At 49.7% G+C, this 13,822-nt stretch overlaps 1 protein-coding gene across 1 annotated transcript in view; it reads left to right on the top strand.

Annotated features, from left to right (window-relative positions):
• Positions 1-13,822, top strand: part of COL20A1 (collagen type XX alpha 1 chain) — a 49,331-nt gene continuing 35,509 nt past the window's right edge. Inside the window, exons 1-12 of the mRNA XM_066561598.1 lie at positions 1-73; positions 2,373-2,483; positions 4,091-4,234; positions 4,460-4,609; positions 5,510-5,710; positions 6,926-7,081; positions 8,051-8,170; positions 8,344-8,508; positions 10,821-10,985; positions 12,249-12,421; positions 13,007-13,136; positions 13,608-13,753. Of these exons, the coding sequence (XP_066417695.1) occupies positions 1-73; positions 2,373-2,483; positions 4,091-4,234; positions 4,460-4,609; positions 5,510-5,710; positions 6,926-7,081; positions 8,051-8,170; positions 8,344-8,508; positions 10,821-10,985; positions 12,249-12,421; positions 13,007-13,136; positions 13,608-13,753 (1,734 nt within the window). The remainder of the gene's footprint in view (positions 74-2,372; positions 2,484-4,090; positions 4,235-4,459; positions 4,610-5,509; positions 5,711-6,925; positions 7,082-8,050; positions 8,171-8,343; positions 8,509-10,820; positions 10,986-12,248; positions 12,422-13,006; positions 13,137-13,607; positions 13,754-13,822) is intronic.

The raw sequence follows: 13,822 nt of genomic DNA, 5'->3' as shown, positions 1-13,822 counted from the left end.
ATGCTGATTCACACTTGGTTCTTTCTTGCCTGCCTGCCTGTGGTGAGCCATGTCTGGGGACGAGTGGGCCAAGGTAAGGATCCTGCCTGCCCTGCTGGGGCTGTTCCCTGAGGTTTGTCTGCCCTGGGACAGCCCAGCCCTTCCTGCTGGCAGTGACAGCACTGCCAGGGCCATTCCCAGAGCCAGGCATTGTTCCAGGGGGCTGCTGTGCTCTGCTGTCTGCTGGTGAAGCTCCCAACAGCCTTTCCCAAGCATGAAGAGCAATGAGGGGTCAGGGGCCCCATCTGGGAGAGCCCCTCTATCCCTCCCCACCCTGCCTGGCCTGTCCTCATCCCTGGCAGCAGTTCAGCACATCAGGGATGCATTTCGGCCTGTGCAAGCAATGAGGGGCTGGTGTGATCTGTGGGAGCCTGAGAAATAGGAAGGAAAAGGCTTTTGCTTCTTTAGACACTGCACCTTCCTGCTTTGGGTGTTTGTGGTGAGATGTGGTGCAGCAGCCGGGTGAGAAAGCACGAGGTGATTCCTCCTCCATCATCCTGCTCCCCAGAAAATGCCTACAGCACCTCAGCACAGCCTTTCTGAGGTGGAAGAGCCACCTTTAGGTTGTGTCTGAAGAGCACAAAGGTTCCTAGAGAGGTGGTGGCCCTGCAGGGCTGGGACAGATGTGTCTCCCTGCTGTGTATCTTCCAGACTTCTGCAGTTCAGCCTGGGCTTAACTCCCTGTGAGCTGGAGAGCAAGGTTACAGCATCAAACAGTGCACATCTAACACAGGGCAAGGAAACAGTGGAGCTTTCATGGCACTGGGGATCATTTGCATCCAGCACATAATGGTGCTTTAGAGGATGATGTCCTTTCTGGTCTGTCTGGGGACATTCTTGTCTTTTTAGCTTCTGGGCTCCTAGAGTGATGCCCAAGGAGCTGGACCACACTTGGCCAAAAGAAGACAGCTCCATGTTTAATCTAACTATGAATTCCCCTCATTGTTCCATGATCTTTTACCATTTTCTCTTAGGCATGATTTTAGGATTTGCTTTTTGCCCTTCACCCCTCTTTCCCCTGTTTTCTTTCTTCCTCTTCAGATTTGCCTGGGGTGAGATGTGAATCTGAGCTTTGTTTCCCCAAAATAGTTATCTGCTTGTTGGGCAGCCTGCAGGAAGTCTCTGCAAGGAAAGGTTAAGGCCCAGATGTTGGGCTGAGACCAGCAGGAACCTCAGTGCGAGCTCTCACTGCTTTCCTGGGGGGTGGCATCATGGCAGGGACGTCAGGAGGTGTCAGGGCATCGTGCAAGACCAGATGAAGGAGCTGAGGAGCCCTGGGTGACAGTTTGGCAGCACTGAGCAGAAACTCCAGGTCGCTCTGAGATTTATTTTTTTTTTTTGCGAGTAATTGTAAAGGGAAAAAGATTGGTGACAGCTGCAAATGAGGGGGAGCACTTGGGTGCAGGTGTTTATGGTGTGCTCACTCACTGCAAATTAGGGCATCCTGCTGGAAAGGCAGCTCTGGGCACAGTGTCAGAGGGAGGGGAGAGAAATCTGCTGAGTTGCCACCCTGCATCCAGCTGAGTGAAAAAGTTTCACGTGGTGACATTTGTGTGACAGGAATCATGGATTCAAGGAGTGACACATGGGCTCAGCCATCTAGCTGGGTTAAGAGATAGCTGTGAAATCTGGAGGTGATAAAGGAATGTGCTCTTTCTTCTCTTTACCTCCTTGTCTGATACTGTTTTTTCCCTCAAGATTTGTCATTTAGCTTTCAGCTCCCTGCAGCAAACTGATACAAACTGGTGCCCATGAGTTATGGTCCTGCCAGGAGCTGTTATTTACACTTTATCAGGTTTTCTTTCTTTCTTTTTTTTTTTTTTTCCATCTTTCTAAACCCAGCTGGTCCTTGGAGCTGCCTCTGAAATGATCATTCTGCAGAAGTGTGGGATCCATCACCTGGGGAATTCCTGTATTTCTCAGCATCCCAAGCCTGTTGAGGAGCCTTGCTTGAGCCCGTTTGCTCCCCTCCCATTTCACATGTTTGCACTGAACACACTTGCTGTAAAAAGCCATTCAGCCTGAAAGCTCCTGGGAGAGCCCTTCAAGACATGAAGGGTTCAGAGAGAGCCCCCACCTGTGGGGAGGCTGCTTTACCTTCCTGTAGGGGTATAAATGAACACCTGAGAAATTCCTCCTTGCGCGGGAGGCTCCAGGCCTGCAGAGGTGCAAGGGGACTGCAGGAGCTGCCATGGGATGCTGAGGACTTGCCTGGGGTGGGGAAGGTTCCCTTTGCACCACAATCGCTGCCATGTCCTTAGGAGAGACAGCACAGAGGGGTTTGTGGCAGGAATTGCACCCACAACAGCTCGGCCACGTCTCCTCCTCCCCAGGGTCGGGCCGGCTGAAGCTCACTGTCCTTTCAGAAGACAGGCTCCAGATGAAGTGGAAAGAGACTGAGGGGACCATCAGTGGCTACAAAGTTCGGGTAAAGCCCATGGCAGGTACGTGCTGACACCCTGGGCTCGGGTCCCAGCAGAGCTCAGCGGGACTGAGCTCCACCTGGAGCACAACAGCACCTAAAAATGAGAAATGAGCATTATTGAGAAATGAGCATTATTGAGACTTTGGGGGAATAGAGACAAGGCAGAGGGAGTTACCCACAGCCTGCTCTGGCTCTGAGGGTTGGTTTCACTGGGCTGGTTGGTTTCCAAGGGTTGGTTTCACGGTGACAAGGAGCCTCTCTGGGCACCGTGGGAGCTGTCAGTAGTGCTACCCAATGCAGGCACTGTCCCTTTTTCACTCCTTCAGAGGAAAGAGAGGAATTTCGCCCTCTTCATCCTAGGGGAAAGGTTTAGCCAGAAACACTGTTCTTTGGGGCTCTGTGAGACAAAAATGAAACAGGTTCCTTGCCTGGCTCTTCTGTGGAGCTCCCAGCTCTGCCACCACTGCAGGGACATGGCACGGGAAGCCTCTGACCCTATTTGCGTGGGTAGGCCCATCCCTCCAGCTCCCTACCCCTACTCCCTGACTTCAGATGTTGAACCTGGTGGTGTTGGAAGGACACAATGTCCCCCAGCAGGGAGGAGGGGCTGAGCCATCCTCGGTCGTGGCTGGCGTTTGGTTCCCAGTCGCTTTCCCAGTGAGCCCGGAAAGGGAGCAGGAGTGCACGGCGGCAGCTCCTGTGATCATCCACCATTTTATCTCAGCCCCCACCTGTTTCCCGGGCTGGAGCAGCAGGTTTCTCATTCCTTGCCTGCCCTGCTCCTCCCCAGAGCCTCAGCTCAGCAGAGATTGATGAGCATCCCGGGAATGCAGGGAATCCCCGCAGCACATGCCTGAGGCTTTCCCTCTCAGGCTGGGGAGTTTCCAGCCCCAGGCAGGAGCACAGGGATAGCTGGGTCCATCATTCAAAGCTTCAGACCTCTCCTATCAGAGGGATTTAGGGGGCTGCTGTGCCTCTCTGTGCTGGGCAGCAGTCACTGCCTTGCTCCCCCTGCTCACTGCCCTGCCAGCACAGAAACGCTCCAGCTCTTGGCTGCTCAAGCCATCCCAGTCCCAGGACAGGGTCCAACAGCTCGGGACGTGGCTGTGGAAGGGTCTGGAGGCAGTGCCAGCCCCAGAAATGAGCTGTGCCCTGCAGGCAGCAGCTGCCCTTGGAGACAGATGGGGCAGAGGCAGCACAGCTGGGGTAAGATGAGTCCAAGTGCCATTGGTGACCTCCAGAGACTCCGAGTCACTTCCTCATTTTGTCACACATGACCTCAACCAGCTGGGTGTTTTCATAAGCAGTTGCCAGTCTTTACATTCTGAACACCAGCTTTTCACTCAACAGCTCCTTGGGAAGCTGGTGAGAGTTGCACTCATACTGGGTGGGAAGTAATTCTCTAATTTGGGCACATACCAGGGATTTAAAAAGCCCACCTCAATCCTCCCAACTCTACATTGAAGAAAAAGAGTAAAAATCAGAGCACCTCAAAATTTAAAGTATGAATAGGAGCTGACTGCAGTCCCTAGGCAGACATTCCCTGCATTTCAGTGCTGCTTTTGCTACTGTCAACTTAAATTTAAGCTCTGACAGGCTCTGAGCTGTGGCTTCATCCCACCTCAGGGGACTCGGAGCAAGAAGTCATGCTGAAAACCAAGACTCCCAAAGCCACGGTGGGAGGGCTAAGCCCCACCAAGGAATACACCCTGCAGGTCTACGTGCTCAATGGCTCCCAGGAAGCCCTGTTTGCCAAGAGGAAATTTGTGAGTAAGTGGAGAGGGCTAAATTTTACCACTCAGAGCTCCTGAGGCTCTTGGGGATGCGGCTGCTCTGGCACACTCCCTGCAGAGTGCTTGGCAATCCCAGAGCCTGGTACTATTTTGGTTGGAAGGTTAGAAAGGGAGATGGGGAAAACCCAGGGAATGAGGGAGGGAACTGTGGCTCACAGGCCTCTCTAGATGGGCAATTTCTCTATTTTTGGTCTTCCTGCAGTAGAGGAGCTCAGAAATGCATCCCAGACTAGAAACAACCACAGGAACGCAGGAGCTGCATCAGGAAAGAACCTCACCTCCTCTGCAGCTGAGCACAGTGGGGTGGCTGAGGCCACCCCACCACCCCTGAACACTGCCCTGTCACATTCAGGTGGGTGCTCTCGCCATCCTGGAGTCACACAGTGTTGATTTTGAGCCACAGCCTGTGCCATGCTACCATGGCATTCAGCTGGCCCTGAAACCATCCCCATTTTCTCACCACAACCTCCCTTCATCAGAGATATTCTTACAGTGAGCCTTGCTAGCCTGATCTCATCATTTCCATACAGTTCTTAGCTACAGAAACACAGTAAACCACCTAAAAATATTTGCCCCTCATCCCAGCCAAGCTGAAAATGCACGTTCAGGTATCCAAATTCAGCAGGTGCAAACTCATCCTTTAACTGAATGTGGATCCTTTGAGAACAAGCTGCTCCCTGAGCAGCTGATGGTGCTTTTTTCCCTAAGCTCTGTGTCCCAAGGCTGCCTGCAGGTCCTCTACAAGAAGGATTTCCTCAACCTCCCTGGCTGAGGACTGCATGTAACTACAGAGTCTCATGTTTCCATGGGCTCAAAAGGGAATTCCACCTGTTGATGGAAGAAAGATCCACCAGGGCCATTATCCAAAAAGCCTTGCACTAGAGCTTGGGGTGGTTGCAAGTCACAGGTTGCTGAGCTCTGGAGAGCAAATGGATATGAGGTGCCATGGGATGTTTTCCCTGATTTATATTTTGTAAACATTCATTGTTTTTCGTCATTGATGATAATGGGAACAACACACTTGTTGATGTGACCCATTTTTAACATTAGCTCCTGAGACCACATTCAGCCCTCTCAGAGAGGTGAATGAAGGTGGTGACAGTCCATCCACCTATTTCCATAAAATTGTAGGAATTTTACCCTTTCTGAGCCCCCTGCACCTGTGCCAAATGTGGTTTAAATGAGCTGAGGTGAGGGGTTGGATGGGGATAACACAGTTTGGGACAAGGGGATTTTTCTCTTTGGAGCACAGCAAAGGACAGAGCTGAAAGGAAAAGGCAGAAGGGGATTCAGCCAAAGAGCTCAGGAGAAGTGACAAGAAACCAGCCCAATGTGGAGGCCAGCATGACAGAAACAGCACCAACAGCCCCAAAATCATCCCAGCACAATCCTGCAAACGCAGAGCGAGAGTCTCCAGGAAAAGAAAAAACCCCAAAGGATTCACTGAGACGAGGTGAGAGGGGGTTCAAACATGTCCTGCTCCTTCTCCCCTGCTGTTTTCCCTAACACTCACTGAATTCCAGCTTTCCAGCCCACCCTCTGCCCCCCCAGATTACGGTGCTGCTGGTTGTGTTTCCAATCCCTAGCTCATGCTCTGGGAGCTGTCTGAGCTCACTGGAGAAATTTGGAATCCTGTAGAACAACATGAATTCTCAGGAAAGCTGGAGTTAGGCCAAAAATTCCTTCCAGATGATTTAATTTATTGATTTTAATTGATTTGGCACCATTCTCTCTTCACGTTGTCATCTCCCCCTGCTTCTGGCAGATTCACGTAAGCATTTGTGTTCCTCCCCAGAGCACCCCCAGCCATGGACCTTTCCAAGGTGTTTCCTTTCCAAGCACCAGGGGTGTTTGTTAGCCAGCCTGCTCCTCCTTCTGGGCTTGTTCTTCATGTTTCACAGATATCTGATCCATGAGGAGCCTTGAGGTTCAGTTGAGATTGTGATGGCTCCCAGCTCTGCTGAAATGGTGGGAATGGGATGGGCCAGAGCATCCCCTTTGGCCCAGTAGAAATCCATGGCTGTGAGAGGAGACACACCTCCTTGGAGCCTGATAAATCTCAGTGGGATCATCTGTTTCCCCCTCCACCAAAGATGGAAAATTCCCCATCTGAGAATTACTCAAGGAAGATGCATCCAATTAGCAAAATGCCTTATCTTGTCCTCTGCTGAGCTGAAGGCCTGGGGTGGGGAGGGAGGCAGAGCTGGAGCATCCATGGTGCCAGCAGGTTTTTGCTGAGAGATTGGATTTAATATAAAGCCATGAAATAATTGTAGCCCACAGGGGATCTCATGATGGAATGGAATTAAGCAATCACCTGCAATTCTTGGAGACTTAAGCTAGATAAAAGGAAGCACTGGGCTGGAGCAGAGATGGAATGGAGCTGACAGCTTGCAGAGAGCAGTGCTTGGGTTAGCACATGCTTCCTGACAGCTTTAACCCCTTCTTTGCAGAGGTGCAGCTGCACACCACTCCATTTCGAGGTGCTGAGATGGGTTATCCTTGGCTCCATGGTTTTCACAGGATGCTGACATGTGCCAGGCTGGCAGATGGTCCATTCCACCATCCAGACAAGGCCTTGCACAGCAGATTTGATTTTTATCTTAAAGCTGAAGCAGGTTTTCCTCCTTACAACTGTTTCTCTCAATATCCAACCTTTCCCCTGCAGGCTCCCAGTTTCAGTGTGACACTCCTGCCATGACTGACATTGTCCTGCTTGTGGATGGCTCCTGGAGCATCGGGCGCAACAATTTCAAGCTCATTAAGGAGTTCCTGAGCAATTTGATTTCCCCATTCAGTATTGCAGAAGACAAGATCAGAGTAGGTAGGACATGCTCCTGTTTCCTGACCTTGGGATGTTGATGTTTGAAGGGGCCTTGGTCTCTTGTCCCCGTGGTGATGTGCTCCTCTTGGGAGCTGTTATTTCTTTAGGATGGGGTCCTTGAGCTGGTCTTGGAAGCTTTTCCCATCTGGCAGCAAGCTCTGGCCTCTAGTGGCCGTGAAAAATATCTGCACAGTGAGCAGCAGTGCTGTCTTTGGGCAGCCCTAGGTTGGGCGGTGATGCTGAGATACTTTTGGGATTTGCTGCCATCTCTGACGAGGTGCTCAGTCACCAATACACTGGGTGCAGTGGCAATGCCCCACTGGGGCTGCTGTGAGTTCAGCAGGGGATGGGGCTGCTTCCAGCTCTGGGTGATGCTGACAGCCAGGCTGTACATGGAATAGGATGATGTAAATCCTTCTCAGCCCTTGCAGCTGACTGTTTGACCTGGATTCACCTTGACACCTTATCATATACCTGTGATCATCATGACAGGGGTGTGTACCCCTGTACCCCGTGGGATTTAAGGCATTTCTTTGCTGCAAGCATGGCAGGACCAGAGAATCACAGAACTGTGGAATATCCTGATTTGGGAGGAACTCAAAAGGATCATTGAGTCCAAGCCCTGGCCCTGCACAGAACACCCCAAAGATCCCACCCAGTGCCTGAGAGCATTATCCAAACATTCCTTGAGCTCTGTGAGCCTGAGACTGTGACCCTGGGAACCTGTTCAATGCCCCACCACCCTCTGGGGGAAGAACCTTTTCCCAATATCCAGCCTAAACCTCCCCTGACTCAACTTCATGCTATTTCCTCAGCACCATGCAGAGAAGTGGAGTTAGATGTGCTCACCCCCAGTCCCTGTCATTATTTGGTGTCATCTTCCCTGCCAGTCCTGACACTGGTTCCCAGAGTGGGCCTCCTGCATCTCCCCTGGGCTGGCTGGATGCCCATGGCTCCTGTCTTCCCCAGGGCTGTCCCAGTACAGCAGTGACCCCAGGACAGAGTGGGATCTGAGTGCTCACTCCACGAGGGAGCAGCTGCTGGAGGCCGTGAGGAATCTGCGCTACAAGGGCGGCAACACCTTTACAGGTAACCCCACCTGGCAGGGCTCTAAATAACGAGTGCAGCCACAGTGGGGGGAGCTGTTCCCATGGATAATGTGCTCTGTGGGGACTGTGGCCACTGGGGAGCAGGGAAAACAGTAAAGGCATGGGGGTTTTTTGGAAGGCTGTGGCACAACCTCCATCTCTGCCCCTCCCCAGGTCTGGCACTGACCCACGTTCTGGAGCAGAATCTGAAACCAGATGCTGGTGCTCGGCTGGAGGCTGAGAAGTTGGTAATCCTCCTGACTGATGGGAAATCCCAGGATGATGCCAACCTGGCTGCTCAGACCTTGAAAAACCTGGGCATAGAGATATTTGCCATTGGTAAGATCACAGCTGTTGATAAGCTGTAGGACAAAGCCAACCTATTTTTGGTCATCTTCAAATTGAAGGTTATGTTCCCTTAACTTTGACAGAAGCATCCTGAGGCTGTAGAACTGAGGTGGTGGGTGAGACCTCATTACACTGTGGCTCAGATGAAAATTAACTCATTTATTCAGCCCAGGCAGTGTCTTGAAAGGATATATTTTTTTTGGAGAAAGTATTCACATGAGAGATTGCACACCTCCCATCTAAAGACATTTGGGAGCCTCAAGGACCAGTGCCATGAAAACAATATTCTCAGCTGTGGAATTGGGCAAGAGAACATTGTATTGGGGATGGCAGGGGACCTCTTGTATAATTACTGCCTCTCACAACTTTCCATTTCTCTGAATAACAACATTATCTGCTTTTCACTGTCTGCCAGCAACACCAAGACACAAAATGGCCTTGAGCAGCTCTGGCCTTGAGGAGCACATGAGGTCTGCTGGAGACTGATACATGAGCAATAAGGTTACATAAAATCTCCCCTAAAATTGCAATCTTCAAAAGTTTAAGTGCTAATTTATGTTGGGAACATGCAAGTGAGGGTTTATTGCATAGGGTCATGCAGGTAAGTGGCATTTATGGAGGGAGGAGAGCTGCTGAGCCTCCTTGGACAGTGTTAGGGAACCTCGAACCAAGCTCTGGGAAGCAAAATGAATTGTACTGTGGAGCTTGGTCAGCAGAGAGTTAGGGAGGAGGGGGAGCTGAAGGATGGAGGATGCCGTGAGATGGAGAAATTCTGTTACATAAAAGGGCTGCTTTTTACTCATCCCTGACTATTGAAATGCAATGTGATGTTCTGACAAACAACAGGCTCTCTGTGGGGAGCACTGGCACCTCATAAATATAAAATGGTTATTTGTTCATTCAGTCCCTCATCTGTTTATGCCAACTGCCTCTCAGGTTGAAAAACATTTACCTTTCTGACAGCCAAGCCTGCAAGTGGTGAGGAGGCAGGAAAACAGCAGGAAGATTCACCAGGCTGTCTCCAGGCCACTAAGAGCCTTCTGAGCTGAAAGCTCTTCCCAGGCTGGGCTGAGGTGGTTGCTGCAGGAAAAGACACCACTGTGCCAGTGGGGTGCCTGGGAGGCTGTGCTGGGAGAGCAGGGCGGTGATGAAGGCCTGTGTGGGGCGTTTCTCAGCCTGGTGTCACGGACATAGTTTATGAAAAATCCTTTTGTTAGGATCTTTTCTCCTGAGAAGCTGAGAGGCCTCAGAAACGAAATGTAAACAACAATTATCTGCTGCCGTGGAATGCAACAGGTGCAGTCTTTGATTGGTCTCATGTGGTTGTTTTTAATTAATGGCCAATCACAGTCCAGCTGTCTCGGACTCTCTGGTCAGTCACAAGATTTTATTATCATTCCTTGCTACCCTTCTGATGAAATCCTTTTTTCTATTCTTTTAGTAGAGTTTTAATATATCATTTTCCTTTGATATAATACATACAATAAAATAATAAATCGGCCCTCTGAAACATGGAGTAGAGATCCTCCTCTCTCCCCACGCTGGGGTTGTGTGCAAACTCAGGTGGAGCTGCGGCCGGTGGCCTCGGAGCCGCTGGAGCTCACTGTTGACAGCGTGCTGGACTTCCCCCTGCTGGAAGGCTAAATCCACCTTCCAGGGGTTGTTCCATACCCCTTTGCTGTTATGCTCTAACTTAGAAAATGTCGCCCATTGCTTCCATTCCACAGGCTGTACCTTGACCTGTTTTATTAGCGTGGTGGGGCTATTGCACTCACTGTTGGGCTTCCAGGGAAGGTGGGCTGGCACGGTGGTATGTGTGCTGTTTAGGCGAGGAATGGTCAGCTATATCATGGATCATCGATTACATAACAAGCTCCTCTAGGTGGGTTCATGGCAGTGGCACCACCAAGTCCTTGGAGTTTTAAGCATTGGTGCTTGTAGTTCTCAGGTGGATGCTTTAGTAGGGGTAAGCATCAAGATTTAGGCCCAGGCATAGTGGGGTATCTAATCCCAGTTTGGGCCCTGGCTTTCATGGAGTTCAATTAATTGTTGTTCAAAGATCTTCTTTGATGGAGAGGCCTTATTGGCATCTTGGGCTTGTGACAGCTCAGTTGCTTTTTAATCTTAGCTACTTGGATAACATGTGACCACTCTTTACACCGTTACAAGGTTAATTTGGGTCTCCTGTATGACCACAGTGGCTGGCACAGGATATACCAACCCTAGATTTGCGATGGTTAAGTCAAGTTTACCCTCATTGCTCACTATTAACTCGTGCTGAGTACCTGGTTCTCTGGCGGCAGGGGTGAAGAACGCGGACGAGGCGGAGCTGCGGCAGGTGGCCTCGGAGCCGCTGGAGTTCACCGTCTACAACGTGCTGGACTTCCCCCTGCTCAGCTCCCTGGTGGGCAAGCTCACACGGGTCCTGTGCACCAGGATCAAGGAGAGGAGCCACAAGGAAACCGCAGGTGAAGTGGGACCTCCCTTCCTGCTGCGTTGTCGTCTTGTTGCAGGGGTTTCATGCCGTTGTCCCCTTATCGCAAAAGTTTCACACCTTCTTGGTGGGCAGCTCCTCAGAGCACTGACCTTTTCTTCTTCACAAAGCAGCCAACCAACTCGAATTCCCTTCTCAACCAACCATCCCACTCTTTTATAGCACTCATCTTCTCATTGGTCACACAGGCTGTGGCCTGTTAAAGTCAGGCCTGTTCCTAATCTTTGGTAATTGGCCCAGCTGCAACTCCTTAGGGCTGAGAATACTTTCTGCAATATCTTTATTTTTCTTATATTCTATCCCCCCACACTGCTGCTCACCATGCCCCTTCCTCTTGGAGGAGAAAATCACTTAATGACTGCAATTACCATTATAGGGAATTACCATTACATTCCTTCTCTCTTCCTTTATCATATGGTGTGGTAAATGTGTTGTATCCATCTCCTTTTCTGAGTTTCTTGCAGCCAAAAAGAGGCAGAAAAAGCAGAAGAACTAGTATGAAAATATACTACAGAAAGAGTATGGGGTAAATGTGGAGGTAGGATGAGGAGATGATAAAACACATATATGCATTTCTTTTTTCCTCCACTAAACTTTGGATGTTGGATCTCCAAGGCATTTTCAAGTTCAAATCAAGCAACCATTTCTTTCCTTAGCTGGGGAGCAGTTTGCATTATGAAAACCATGAAGAACCCCTCCAGATGTTAGGTTAGATCCTCAGGAGAAATATCGTGTACATATTTCTATCTCTGTTTGCTCTAAGATTGACCTAAGCAGAATGGGAACATCTAAATTTCAAACATAATTTTATTTTAATGCTCTGGACATTCATGTAAATAAATTCATTTATTCTTATTGATTTGTATTTCATATAATTAGACATTTTACAAAGATGAAGATTAAGCTGAAGAAAAATTAGCTTCTTCAAAAAGAAACCAAAGTAATTTTTGCTAGGTAATTTTGGCAAATTTTTGTGATTGAGGAACATAGACTTGTGTTGAAGAATTATTTGCAGCACCCAGCAAAATACACAGCCTGCTCTTTATGGAGTATTTATGTTCTCTGTACACCCAGTTTTAAAATATTTATTTCAGAGCAGTCTGGAACAGTTTCTCTACTCTATAGGGAAGGAGACTGCAACTTGATTTGAAAAATGTCACTCATATTTATGAGCTGGAAAGTATGTTTGGCATGAGAAGTGTGAATGTAAGAAAATAACTGTGTTTTTAATTCCTAGGCAGCGCTGTGAAAGACACCCCTGTGAGCACGGGTCCCCAGCTCAGCCCAACTGACCTGAAAATATCTGCTGTGACCTCCAAGAGCATGCACTTGGCCTGGAGCCCTCCTCTGAGACCACCAAAGAAATACAGGGTTGTGTATTATCCATCCAAGGGTGGCACCCCCAAAGAGGTGAGAGACCTTTCCCTGGATACCTGAGACTGCCACAGATTCCAGATGGTGGCTGGGAATTAAAGTGTAGGCTTGGGTGGACAAAAGGAGGGTGGGAGTGGGACATCAGTTAAGCCAGAGATTAAATTAAATGTACAATGAGTGTAAATGTGATGAGGTAATAGGGTGGCAAGGTTGATTTTTCTCTTAGCCAGTGTTATCCCCTCCCTAAATCATGTTTTGACTCAAAGTGGACACTCGGGTACAGAGCTCTGTCCAAGGATACTCGTCTGTGATGGATATGATTAAAAAAAGCAAATCCAAGTTGTGGATGAATTTCCATTGATTTCAGTGAGAGCATGACTAGAGTTTTATGCTCAGTGTTTGCACAGATCCCAGGCTTAGAGGACAGCAATCCTTCCTGCCTCTCACCTCTGTGTTTTGGAGAGATTTACCGAGCACAAAGCACCGAGGGAGCTGCACTTCACGTTTCTGGGCACAGATCTGTCACGGGGGAGCCACACTGGCCAGGGATGTCCACTTCAGCTGTTCCACTGAAGAGCAGCAGCACCTCCCTGCCCTGACAGCCCTGCCTTGTGCTTGCAGGTGGTTCTAGAGGGAGCAGAGTCCTCCCTGCAGCTGTCCAACCTGACCTCACACACGGAGTACCTGGTGTCGGTGATCCCTGTGTACGACAGCGCCGCGGGGGACGGGCTGAGAGGAGTCACCTCCACCTGTGAGTAGAGAGAACTGTGCTGATGGCTGCTCTGGCCACCTCACACTGCAGCCTGCCCTGGGTATTTCCCAGCTCACGTTCAGCCTGCCTACAGCTCTCTTTGGAGAGAGCTCATTTCATCTCTCATCTGTGGAGATGCTCAGAACTCAACCAGACAAGACTCCTTGAGCAACCTGTTCTTTGAGCAGCTGGTTGGGCAGGGGTCCTTTCCACCTCTGTCATTCTGCAAAGCAGAATGTGACAGTAACACACCCTGCTAGGAATATATTGCAACTCTTTGCTGCTTTTTTAAAAGTTTTCAATCCATGGTCTCCAAGTGAATTAAACTCTCTGTAGCATAGAGACTGTTAGACACGGGGTAAGTGACCACCAGCTTGCAGTAGCTGTTGCAAAGCCAGGTGTCCCCTGGGTTTTGAGTTGTTTCAGACCTCATTCACTGAAGGTACCTTTGTGCCTTATTTTTCTCTTTAGTGCCTTTATCTTCCCCTCGCTCCCTGCGTGTGTCTGAGCTGAGCCACAACAGTCTGAGGCTGAGCTGGGAAGCAGCCCAGGGAGCCACACACTACCTGGTGCTCTGCTCTGCAGCCCCTGATGGAGCAGAGGACTATACAGCAGAGGTAGAGTTTGTGACAATGGTGATAACATTGTTTTTTCTCTGTTTGGGCTGAGTTTAGTGCTAGCTCTAA

The sequence above is a fragment of the Molothrus aeneus genome, chromosome 17 (genome assembly GCF_037042795.1).
Source record: "Molothrus aeneus isolate 106 chromosome 17, BPBGC_Maene_1.0, whole genome shotgun sequence".
NCBI lineage: Eukaryota > Metazoa > Chordata > Aves > Passeriformes > Icteridae > Molothrus > Molothrus aeneus.
Note: the sequence above shows the minus strand (reverse complement) of the source record. Positions and strands in the feature narration are given on the sequence as shown.